This window comes from Antedon mediterranea, chromosome 3, assembly GCF_964355755.1.
Source record: "Antedon mediterranea chromosome 3, ecAntMedi1.1, whole genome shotgun sequence".
Classification (NCBI taxonomy): Eukaryota; Metazoa; Echinodermata; class Crinoidea; order Comatulida; family Antedonidae; genus Antedon; species Antedon mediterranea.
The window spans coordinates 9784748-9798867 of record NC_092672.1 but is presented as its reverse complement, the minus strand read 5'-3'; the positions used below and the strand labels follow the sequence as shown (position 1 = coordinate 9798867).

The window sequence follows — 14120 nt, the reverse complement described above, 5'->3', positions numbered from 1 at the left end:
ATACAGTTAGTCAACTTATCTGATGCTCATTACAGTATTTAACTATCACTTTTTAGTTTGGCAAATAGTAGTCTACTATATTGTGTTTAGTAATATTGGTACTGTACAAACTTGATAGTATTTGTTTTTCTGTCATAAATTCTAACATAAATACTCTCTTTCCCCATTTAATTGTATGCAGTAAATTATGATAATCATGTTATTCATTACAAATAATGACTTGGCATCAAGCCTGCAATTATACACACCTATACTTTAGATTTACCAGCAATAGTTGTTAGATCAAAGACACTTCAATTCAACACCACAGATAAAAGGATAATGAGCTACTGTTTGTCATTTATATAAATAACCCAGCTTTGAATGTGGGGTGATCCATAGGGTGCTCAGACATCCCAAAGGCAACTGTATTGAGAGGTCTGTGGCTAAGAGGAATGAATAGCTCTGAAATCACAATGCAAGGCCCGAAGGGGGTAGATAACACATATTGTGTTAATGATTGTCTTGTTCATTAAGTACACCTATAAGGATTTAAAAGGTCTTAATTTCAACCCAGGTTCATGGGAATATCAGCATTGTTGGTTTGTTTTTTTTAATGTTTTTTTTACCATATTTAATGAGGGTGATCCATCCAGCTATTGCTGATCATTAGGCACCCTCAGAGGTTCACAAGACAAACATATACACAAGATGCTCTACATAAACAAAGTCTTATTACAAGTCTTTGGGAGTGGAGAATTTGGTCCTTAGAAAAAATCCTGGCATGTGACGGGACTTGAACCCAGGACCCTTGGAGTGGTAGCCAAGCCAAGTGGTAGTCTGCTGTCACCAAATTGAGACAATGCGACATAGTCAACAAGAGTAAAATGCCCATTTTACGACCAATTTTATGTAAAAACTAACAACTGTTTTCCTCATAATGGCAAAAGTATTGTAGCATACCTAGTGTAGGATGATTATACTCTTTTTCGAGGGTATTGGCCCTATATCAAGCTTTTATCTGTTGTGGGATGTAACCAACTTGTTTTGGGTCAATACCACTCTAAAAATGATGTGCTCTTGTCACTCTTCATCCATAACTTTGTACAGTTGAACCCCTTCAGGCAACAACTCTATTAAGGGATAATTTCTCATTTGCTAATGATATGATGTAGGCCTAAGGAAAATATACTAACAGCTAACCTTATTATTTAGGACATTCCTATTAAGGGGATTCCTTTTTTGGTCCTGAGGTGTCCCCATAAAAGGGGTTCTATTATTTACATTTAAAGACTAAATGTTGAACATAAGCCAAGTTTAAAGTCACATGATTCTTCAATAGGAAAATATATTTCAGAATATGAAATGAATTGAATACATACAATTTAAACGTTTATTTCTCTCTTCATTGTTTAGAAGTTCTAAAGTTTAATCTTCAAATAATGCCATTATGTTACTATTCAAATAATACAGTAAATATTTATCTTTACTTCTATGAAGTCTTTATAGCTTCAACTGCCAGAGAAACAAACTTATATTTTCTTTTGCCAGACATAAGGTTGTGAATGAGTTTATAACAATACAGATTTGCTTCAGCTTGTATTCTTTAAAGCACAAAAGAAAAAAGATAAGTACTCAAGGGAAATCTGAACTAGAGAGCATAATACATAGCCTATACTCTGTAGCTTAAAGGAAATATCAATTGCTAGCATATACACAGTTATTTTACTATAAATATGATTTATGTGGTAGAAATTTCTAGGAAAGTGTATAGGATTATACCAATAACTAAAGGAAACATGTTCTTGTTTTTCAGAGAACATGCCACCAAATTATCAACAATAATTAAACATGTATATCCGGATTACTATGATTTTGAAGAAAATAAGTTTTATAAGGTTTTACTTAGTGGTTTGAAGTGAAACTCAGAATATTACTTATGAAATCAGGACCCTGGGAAAGGTGGGTTAACCACAAAGCAACAATGCCATACCACCATTTGTACAGTTTGCAGAATACCTATAGGCCTGTATATCAACCCTTCTGAATCAACAGATAACCTACAGGGCAAACAACCCCAGACATGGTACTATGTTGAAATACCTGGGGACATGACCTACAAAACTAATAGATAAAACTGCAAATGAGTCATATTGATAGAATATATAAATCATTATCAATATGAGTCAATCTTTTAAGATACAATGATCTGGATCAAGTGCTAAATAATCCCAATGATATTGTTTCTGTTGGGTGGTTTCCTAAATAACTTATAATTGCTTTAAAATAAGTTGAGATATGTGTAACAAATGAGATGTAGTTACTGTATAGCATTTTACAAATACCATTCAAGTGACTACATGTTTCACATACAAGTACTACCAATAAAGCATTTAAAGTTGAATAGGTTAATCTACATATGAAGTGAGATTTCCAGTATTTAAAAACAGAAAATTGTCTTACTGTATCTTAAATAGCATTCGTTTTCCTTGCTTCCATTGTTGAATAGAACAACTTCAATCTCATGAGAATATTCTCCCAATTGAACAATTATACATTCATTCCTAAGTATTAATCGTGTTTAAATTTAAAAATAAACAAAAGGAGGCAGCCACAAAAAAGGAGGCGGCCCTAAAAAAGGAGACGGGTCCAAAAAAGGATGCGGTCAGGGACGAGAAACATGTAATGTTACTTGACCACAATACAATTAACAAAGGTTGAAAGGAGGGAACTATTGGTAGATAAGTACCAGAAGAATCATTTTACAAGAATGTTTATCATTTGTTGTTATAAAGATGATGTAATTTCAGTCTTTACTGATCATCCTTCCTGTTTGGAAATGACAATGGAAATTAGTCCTTGTGGGTGTGTTCATATATGAATCGCAGAATTAGAACTGAAAATGTGGTATTTTTATATGATCGGCAAGATATCCGAAATAATAGAATCATGAGTACCTGAAAAATAAACAAACCAGTATTGGTGTTAGTAGTCAATGAGTGCTACCTGTATAAACCGACAATAGCCCATGCTCTCCAGAGGGAGGGCTTTAGATACAAAAGTGAAAAGTTCCTAGAACACCCCTGTATTATAATGGACCAGTCCACAACCATGCCCTCATGTGGGAACGTATCAACATACCACCGTCAAGTGATGTAAAACTTATAAAATTGTAAATCAATGTAAAATTTTTATCCCCCAGAAATATTTAATTTCAAGTCAACAAAACATCACCAGTATCTCTTTATAAAGGAATGCCAAGATATTTTTGTCACCAACAGTAAGCACTACTAGGGGAAATAAGTGTGATTCTCCTTTTTCCCCACAGAATTTAAATCTACTGACCCATAATGATCAATGACCCATTAATAGAAGAATGACCCAAATCTCATAAGGATGTCATCAGTGAAAAGCCAATTACTTACAATAAATTATTCAGTAGAGGCTACTGTTTTACTACTGTGTATACTGTATATGTTATACAACTGAATTATATATTTACCAACTGATTACAGTGCAGATAACTACATCTATTTTGTGCATATTTTCATCTTGCTGAAACTGACTGAAGCATAAAAACCTTAATTATTATTGTGGTATTTTGTATGCAGCGGTTGAGTTGTAACTTAACTTGAAATACAATTTTATTAAATAAAATTGACAAAATCCACAGAATATTCATAGATAAAATTATATGAGGAATGACAACTGTAAGGGTGATCATTTTTTTCTAGAATTCTAAACATTAATGAAAATGTAAATCATTACATTGCCAGTGTGCCAATACAATTTTTACAGAAATTGATTTAATATTCAGAATATTTTTTGGAGAATGCCAACTGGTTATTTGAAATTTTCTATAACATTTTTATTGTATACAATCTAATAATTTATATTTAAAAAAGATAAAAGAAATTGTCATTTTATATTAGATCTCTGGTGCGTGTGTGTACAATTGAGGAACTAATGCTGTTCTGCCATACCATGGTAAGACTGTGTTAAAGAGTCGTTACTCAATCAAATTTTTACAATACCATGAAAACCCCAGTGGTCTATGTAATGGTTATGACATCTGCATATCAAGCAGAAGGTTTCTGGTTCGAATCTGTGGTTGTGATTTCTCATTCTCACATGTTTCCTCATTTTTATTATTTAAAATTAATTAATTAAATTTCAGACGGTTTAAAATTTATTTTGTGCCTGAGATTTTTATACAGTATATACTGTGTTATATGTTAACTCCCATAGAAAACCGTGAAAATAACCTACTATAGTATGTATACAATATAAATATCGCTTAATAATGTATATATATTGGAATTATAATTAACTGTACACAGTGGGAGTCAACAAGTCACTTTTTAATATACTTAATCCATAATATTCATATAGTCCTGTTATCAAATGAACCGAAGAACCAATTACTATCCATAACATACATAAAGACTGATTTCCTCCTCAACCTATCAGCATATTAAAAGATAAACTATGTCTGTAGTTGTAGTGGAATATTTTAAGCAAAATAGAAAAATGTTAAGACATATATTAACACAAATGCTAAGTAATAATTGCAGTTGGGTTGTGCCCCTATCATTTTTATATACTGTACTCACTGTACTAACACATGGCCTGTTTTTTGCTGTGAGAAAATAACAGTACAAGTATGTGAAATTACATCCATCTCATGGCAGAAGAAAATAGCAAAAATATTACCTCAGACATTTAAGGTCAAATTTAAACCAAGATTGTGTAGCACTGCTGTTCAAAATTACTCCACAGCCACTAATATTAGTAAAATAAATTTGAGTTTTATTACAATATCTAAGATCATTTTTTTTTTGTGGTATTGTCAGGACTATTTCTATAGCTAAGGAAAAAAGATCTGGTTTTAAAATCATTCTTTTCTTTGCCAGAAACAGGTACGTGCTTAGATTAGAAAGTTTCATTTGTCATGCTTAAATTGGCAAGTTTGTAACTGATGGATGCCTGTTGAAAAAAAAATATAGGCGTGGTCAAATTGTTACCTCAGGGAGATGTCAATTCAAAAGTAACTACAAAACCAGACATCATTTACAAATAATTATTAGTAAGTAAATAGGCAGTTTTATGAAAAGGAAAAATGCTATCACATCTGTTGGCTACTAGAGGAGCAGTTGGTGGAATTCTTGACAGTTATAGGCCTAATGATGTGTTGATAAATGGGTGGTTATTGAACCAAGTGCAAAATTCACATCATAACAAGAGAGTGGTTGATACCTGTGAATACCTGACAGTAGCAGGCAAACAGGTATGGTACTCAGATCTAATTATAGGGTTTTCACCACATCAAGAAGTTAAAACTAATATTCCCATGTAAATAATCAAACCACATAGTGTATATTATGTAGATAGAAATAACTGGAAATAAAAAAACAAGATTTATATATACATAATTTAATATAAATTATTAAAATTATACATAATAATCATATATTATAAAATTATCTTTTTAAATATAGCCATAACAATAATTTTCATACTGTACATCTTAGATTGTAAGAAGGTTCCAGGTTTGGGACGACTTTTTCTCACTCTCACAGATTTCTTCATCTTTAACATTTCAAATTAATACATTTTCAGTATATCCTGGGCGGTTATGAATGAATGTTCTTTGCCTGTTGTGTTTATACATACATACACATGCATTATGATAATGTATATATAATTTTGGGTTGAACAGTCTCGAGTCTATTTCAACAAAATTAAGCCTACACAGTACTGTAATATAAAGCAAGAAATGCATAGACACTAGCCTTGGAACTTCTAACTTACAAATTAGCAATGCATCCATCCAATGTTGTTGTTTTTTTAATCCTGTGAGTAGATGTCTCTTCAGTGATGCATGCATTAAAGTTAGTTACTTTGTACACACCAGTGAACAACATAACATCAAAGTTAAGTCAGTGTGCTTTGAAGACGTTGTAATTATGAAAAGATATTAACAAATTAAAGAAAGTTCATTATCTAAAGTTTAGGAAATAAATATAAACAGTTTTAGCTTCTGAATGGTGTGCCAATGTGTGTTTTCATTGTATAAATACAGTTAAGAAATGAGGCATGTTAAATGTTAGGTTAGGATTGATGTAAGTAATATCTCATGCCCATTGTACAAAAGACAGTTATTTATTCCATAGAGATATTATATAATATCTCTATGTTTATTCTAATAATATTTCAGGCTATCATGAATATTAAGGTTGTTTTTGGATACTGTTTTGGTAATTAATTTAATGCAGAAAATGTTAATAAAGACATACTAGACATAATAAAGTACCACATATTTATTGAGCAAATTTTACAAATTTACATAAATGCCTGAGACAATCCAAAGTGTATACTTTTATAGGACGCTATATCCCGCTTGCTTCCTACACAAATTGTAAACATTTTACTTATAGTATTCGGCCGTGGGACAAGGAAACCATACTGTGCCCAGATGTCACTTGTTTTTCTTCTATGATGATCACTAATTTGAAAAAGATGATAATTTCCGGGTGTTAAATTATCACCTTTTAAAAATAAATCAATGTTTCCTTTCATCATATTTACCTTTTCATATTTATAAGAAAAACATCCATTTTATGTTTGGACGATATTATATTTTTGGTACAGCTACCCACTAATCTCTTTCTTTTCCTATATATTTCTACAGATTTCATTAGACCACTTTTTAAACACTTGATCATGTTTATTGTATCCTCTTTACAGAGAGAGAGTGGGCTATGTTTGGTTTATCCAAGTAAGCTAGGCATGATAAACCAAATATTAAAATCAAAGAAATTATTTGAAAATTATAGTTAATTTCATATTTTGGATGAAATATATTGCGTGATCACATCATTAATTATGATTATGACTCGATCATGAACCAAGAGTTCTGTCAATTTACCATACAGAATTAGCAAATCCTCGTTTACTTCATTATTTCCAGACCATTTGTTTTGCCATGGCTAGAAACACGATGTTTGTAGCCCATACGTTTCTTACGATTACAACAATTGCTTAATATGTGTACAGTGGTTAATGAGTTAAGAGGCAATGTCTGCAGGCTATTTGCCAAGCAATGAATACGGTTAATTCTCACGTAAATGCCTTGAAAAGAACAAAACGGTTAACAAACTAATTTGTCAACAAAAAGAACTGAAACTAAGTTCTTTGAGGTCAAGTCTGTCATACAAAAAGACATACAATTCATTCAATTTCGACCCTAAAACTGTTCTCGTACTGTAGTACTGTAGCAATGTTTGTACTAAAATTATACCTTTTGAAAAAAAGTCCTGTTTAACTCCACATTTTTACTTCACAACGCTTGCTCGCTCCATGGCTGGAAAAAAAATTAGGAACTTTATACCCTGAGCTATCATTTAAGCTACCATTTAGTGCAACAAAAACAAATGTTAATGAAAAAACCAATTCACAGAAACCGAAAATATTCCTCTTCTTGAAGTTTGTTTCTTCTATTAATACATCCCAACAAGCATTTAAATAAATAATTAAAAGGCATTCACAGTATACTAATCTATCTAATTATATGTCTGACTTTAATCAAATTAAATAATTTGTTTCTAATGTCATCAATAATCCTTTGACTCTAACCTAAATTATAGCAATTGCTTATTTTAGCTACTTTAATAAGGAACTGTTTCTACTGCAGACAAATAATTAACAACTGTACAATTAAAATGCCCCCAATTTCTTGTCAGCAGAAAAAAGACAAATTTCTAATAAAGTAACTAGTTTATGAAAATGGTTAAAATATACAATCACTACTTTTAGAATGTACAACATTTTACCTACCGCCAAACGACATTGCATCCTGGGTAATATTCACATTTTTCATAGCCAATCATCCAAAATTTTTTTTTTTTTTTTTAAATAATATATAAATTATATTTTTTCATCTATTTTAGAGATAGATTAAAACAGTTTTCCACCGTTATGCATCATAAACATGCCTTATATATATATATGTATTTCCACTTGTAACAAATAAAAACTTTTAATTCATCCAGTTAAATAGAAGACACAGTGTTTTATGAAGATCAAAAGGAAATTACTCAGTCACGTTAACTGGTCAAACCTTACAGAATAAATTTTGTGCAGCACAAATTGGGTTTAAAATCAAAATTTGATTGCCAAGAATTATGACTGTAGCATCCACAAATTATTGGATCATATTATATTTGGGTCAGTGGCACTAAGATGCTTATGTCACAAAATTGTTGAAATTTCTGTTGCATCAGTATGTATACTGACACTGTACTGTGCTGTGTAGCAATTGTATGGAAACCTAGGTATATTTCAATTTTTCGGAGAATATTAGGCCAACATAAATGTGTTAAATGCAAAAATACACAAAATAGACAAAATAATGTGATGATTTAGGGTCATGTGAAAAAACTATAGGCATTCAATGATTTTTTTTTATTGAATAATTATACATACATTTTCAATCATCTCTGCATGAACACTACAGTCAAATGTAACAGTTACTACATATTTCAAATAACTTCAAAGACAAGACTTCATCAGTAAGCCTACTACATAGATACATGTACATACAGTATCAAGATGGTACTATAGATATTTATGTTGACTGCATAAGGCTGAAGTTTTGAAACAATGAGGCTGGAATATACAATATTTTCTAATGACAAAGTTACTGTGTAAAATAGATGTAAAATAATGTAAGAACAATTAGATGAGAGAAAAAAGTAGGCCTACACTAGATTAAAATAAGCAAACTATTGAAAATATTGTATTTATGGTAGAAAAACCATGGTTGTATTTTCACATGCTAGATTGAATAGTTTATTAAGCTATTAATTAACGAAGACCATATAGTAGGCCAAGATTAATGAGGCAATAAATAACCAAGTAGATTAAAACTACAAAGTACATACTTAAGTGCTTTATTACTGCACTGATAAGCCTATTGAAAATATAAACATTTTAAACTCCACTTTTATAGTTGAATTTGAATACATACAGAAGATTTTTACAAATTATTTCTCAATATCTTTACACCAACCAATATGGTTAATGCATTTTCCATCACAATACGAAACATTTGGACCACACAAACTTGATAAAAATTAAATATAGATGCAAAATGACATTCAACAATTACATTACAATTATATTATTTCCATAAATGTATTCCTCTCTTTGGAGATAGAGACTAATTGTCAGTTTATCCAGGTATTAGTAAGGCAAGAAATAGATTTTAATATAGGATGGATATAACATACTGGCTCTTACCAGGGAGTTGTAAAATATTTTACAACTCCCTGCTCTTACATTGTCTACGCTCGCGCTAAGGTCAAATTTTCGTTCGCCAAAATGGCGAAAGGTTTTGAAAAACATTAGCCAAATTGAAAATCCTTTAGCCAAATTTAAAAAACCATAAAAATTCGCAAAAATGTTTATTAAATAAATAATGCATGTATTTGTTTGTTATTTTACTTCTTTTACATTTATATTATTATTATTTATCCCAATGAAGCTGATTTTCGTTACCGCGATTTTAACACGTTCGTGAAATTTCAAAAAGTGACGTGTCTTTGAAGTTAAAAATATACTATTTCTTATGTACCCATGAGAATAAAAATTATATGCCTGGAAAGATCTTGTTTAAGGGATTATTTTTATATATTTTTAATCTATGTTTATTAAATATTTTAATAGAAAACACGAGTTAAAAATGAGGTACAAAAGCCGGCGAGCCGAAATCTGCGCGCTAAAAATAACTTTGGAAAACACCTACCCATTTTCGCACCCGATCGCACGAGGTCCATAATAGGTGGTGGAGTAATTTTTGTTGCATGTTATCAGGCTTTAAATACTCTTTATTTTGATATGTAAATCGGTTATTATTATTATGTACATCCGCCTCATATGTCAATTTTAACGATAACAATTTTTTAGCCTTTCTCATTATCAAAATCTGGCTAATTTAGTAATGAATTAAAGCTAATTTATATTTCTGTTTGATAAACCACATCGTTTTATTTGACTTTGCGTGGACCTGGTGCGAAGAAGCCAACAAGACCAACCACTGAAAAAAATAATCCCTACCATAAATATCAGTGTTTACCATTTTCCTTACGGGGGATTCAGTTCTCCGCTTATTACTAAATTACCGTCGCCTAGGTATTAGCGCGTTAATTAATGATTGGATAACCCCCGCACAGTGGACTGTTCCATTTTCTGAACTAGTATTCGCCGCACACGAGGCATGTCGAAAAATGTCGCCTCTCATCATGGAATACTTGCTTCGAAACGTCAATTTTACCGATTTATTAAATTATTTAATAAGTGGAATATTTATCAATCTATTATATAAAACAAGTACGTTAGGAAGAAATGTACCACAGAAATTTAAGAAGCTTTGAATTTGCTATGCAGCGGCCGTAACCCATTCTATGTAGGCGGCAGAAACGCGCTTTGGCCAGGGTTGCCGTTGTAGTATACGTTGTTTCTTAGCTATTCAATTTAAAGCGCAACTTTCGGTTAGAATAATCGAAAGGGAAATAAAATTAAACATGTTAACATTATACTATTGAGGTAATTACTTTGTTAAATTTAAAATTCCCCTTTTTAAATAACAGAACAGCCTCGTTTACGGAAGTATTCGTCCACATGTTTCTGTTTACATTTTCTTCTCGAAGTTCATTTTCTACGTCGAAAAATAGGGACTTCCCCTTTTATTCGCTCATCATCACGTCGACGACGACCGGCCACGAACCAATCACATTAACTGTGTGTCATTAAAACGTCATCGAGGCACGCTCTGCGCATGTTTAAACAGAACTAAAAAAATGAACACGGCGATCGTGACGTCGTCACATAAAATGCTGTTGTGGTAAAAAGTGTACCCGAGTCAGAAAGTACCGAAGTGTGGCGAATTCTCGCTCCCATAAGAAGTCACGCCGACCAGGCTAGGCCTAGGCTTGGAAATGTATTTTCGCCAATTTGGCGAACGAGGCAATAATTATTTTCGCCAAATGGAGACTCCAGTCGCCATTGGCGAATTGGCGAGCGGTTAGCGCGAGCCTAGATTGTTAGGTAGTACAGTAGTTCAAAATTCAAAATTTGAATAAAGATCTGTACTTTGACCTTCATTACATATTCATCATGTCACCTTTATCTGTATACAGTAATGTACTGTATGTAATATAACATACTAGGTTGTGACACATTAAGTGGATGTGCTGTACTATACCCATATTAATTATCAACATATTACACAAAAACAAATTTTATACAAAGTTTAGATCTCAGTACCTATAAAACTCTCAATTCATGTTCACATTCAATGTAAACATGTTTCACAAATATCTCAGGGATCTGATACCAATCATGGTAAACTTAGTGCAGAACAGCAAGTACAAAGTTCAATTGGTAGACATTGCATTGAAACCTAAGCTAATGTTTTGGTCTACCTGAGGGATGAAAATAGTTACAGGGTTACCACCCAATACTTGCTACATAAACATTCTTGCCATTTAATTCAGTTTAGACCATCATGTTTTTGTGGAATGAAGCAGTATGGGGTGTAGCATGATGTGTAATACTACTGTAAATAGCATTTTAAATGCTTACAGTATCTCACAACAGTATTCCAAATATTGAAAAGTATGCAGTTGCATTTTTAACACTAGTAATATTTTAAATATGGTCTTTTTAAATTTTATATTCTTGCCAAGGAAGACAATTTTCATAATGTAATTTTACTTATTTTATGACGAATAAAATTGTATCTATCTATCTATCTATCTACTAATACAACATGGGTGTCACATGAGTTTTTATATAAATAGGGCCGTCCCTGTAACGTTATGCACCCGGAACATGCTGCTGGCGCCAGAAAACTAGAAATTCCTCAATCTAGAACTAAAACTGAAAGGCACCAAATAACAATTTAAATCTTTGCACAACTTAAATTTGTACTATGTTCACATAGTACAATTTGCATAGGATTCTCCTTTACAGGTGTGTACCCTTCAAATTTGCCGTGTCAACGTTAGTCTCCAAAATTTAGACGGAGAAATTATTTAATTAGATATTTTACTGACAACAATATCTGTTGAAACTCATGGTTTGTTCAATTACCACACTAAATTAATGTAAGTAAATACACAGGGGCAGATCCAGGGTAAGGTTAGCACTTGTGAATATTAGCACTCCCCATTATAAAATTCCTGGATCTGCCTTCGATACAAAAAACATTGGAAAAAGGATTTTAAAGGCAGTTATGAAATCGGTGGTACGTTGGGACATGATGATGCCTAAAAAATGGCATGGTTGATGGATTATTTCATTTCTGTAGAGGGGTACTAAAGGAGCATTTATCTCTGGGATGGTAGTTATGCTATTGGCTGTAAAAATACTAAAACATTTTTAAAACCATATTCTCTCGCTTAACAGAAACAGGTCGTGGAAAGTTTTTCAACCCTGACCTCCTTCTGTTCTGCCAAGGGCCTGCGAGATATATTGCATTTTTATCTAATAATATATCTTTATAGAAAATTAGCAATGATCGTTAGCTTATAGCAGTACACTATGGAAATTGGAGATTTATTCAAATCCCATTAAATGCCTAGCCAAGCCTACTTGCTACTTAAACGTCAGGACATGTTCAATCTGCAAAAGCAGCGCCTCAGTAATTTGTAAGAAACTATATTTAAATGCCAATTTCTTTGCTACATTTAGCTGTCAAAGCTACTCTGGCTTAAACATATAAGACTGAGTCACTCTATCCTGTAGTGCAACCCAGTTGATGCCTCCAAGATCATACAAATTCCCCCGAGGGCTAATTTCTTAAGCGATCTAATCAAGTTGAAATTATTCAGAATTAAATATGGTTTTATACCAAATTCTTAAATCACATTAAATCACATTAAATTATTACATTTGATAAATAGTGCATATTATCACATCATTATCTAAAACAATATTTATAAATTTAGCTTTAAAGGTACACACCAGGCCCATTCTTTATGGGACTCTGAATGAAATAACATTTCAGATATATAGCTGTAGGCCAACAGAGGAATTTGTGAAAATTCTAATCCTATGAAAATCATGCTATTAAATTGTAATTTCATTCAAAAATTAAAATTGCTTTCCTGTAGCGTTTATTCTTCATGAAGGGCTGACTAGATTCAAAGTTGTTCCAGTTCCAGTTCTCTGTTACTAGCAGGATTCATGCTGGATGTTCCGCCGTGTATAGGTGAGCAATAAGGAATTATGTCCAGAGGAATTTTTATTATATTTTTTAATTTCTGCCAAAGAAACTATACTACTAGAAAATATTAACTAAACTAAATTTATTTTATTAGTATGTTAATTTATTATTTCATCAATTCAATGGAACCAGAAAATGCAAATTATGATATTTGAGACAGAAATACCAAATTTAGCATAATTATAACTATATCTGATAGCAAAACATCCAGAGAGATATGATCCATTAATAATCTATACATTCAGTAAACCCATTAGGAGTTGTAAATTACAACCACACAATTTAGAATGAAATAGGCCTCAAGGGAGAATAATAGTCTGAAAAGCATCAGTTCTGCTGAGTACATTCATTGACCATTATGGAAACAGGGCTTTATATTTTGAATAAGGGGGATATTCGGATCATCTTGTTGGGTGAATGCCCTTTGCAAACAATCGTATAAATAAAAACCATTTCTTAAGTTATACTAGCTAGTGGTAGGTGTGATGAGTTATCAAAAAATCTAATTGAGTACGGTAGTAGTTTAGATTTTCTAAACGTTTCTAACAACTGCTCATTGGCAATTTCAATAATATCGACGTTGTTTGGAAAATGCGAATTTATTCCCAGGCGAATTGACACCAACCACTTCTTGAACAAGTGCTGAGTAGGCCATCGCGACGTGCTTAGCAGCCGAGGCCTAGATTTCAGTGGAAGAAAATCGCCGGTAAATTCCAAACGGCTAACGGACATAAAATTGCAATTCAACATGCAGGAAGATATTGTATCATTTTATAAAATGTAGTAGCAATTAAATGATTTTACTTACCAGTTGAAAGAGAATCTTTATTTATCATGTCCGTGGTCATCTTTA

At 32.0% G+C, this 14120-nt stretch overlaps 1 protein-coding gene across 1 annotated transcript in view; it reads right to left on the bottom strand.

The window, feature by feature from the left end:
• The window catches only part of LOC140044793 (kazrin-like), a 73066-nt gene extending 58946 nt beyond the window's left edge, over nucleotides 1-14120 (bottom strand). The window contains exon 1 of the mRNA XM_072089454.1: nucleotides 14076-14120. Coding sequence (XP_071945555.1) covers nucleotides 14076-14115 — 40 coding nt within the window. The 5' untranslated portion in view covers nucleotides 14116-14120. The remainder of the gene's footprint in view (nucleotides 1-14075) is intronic.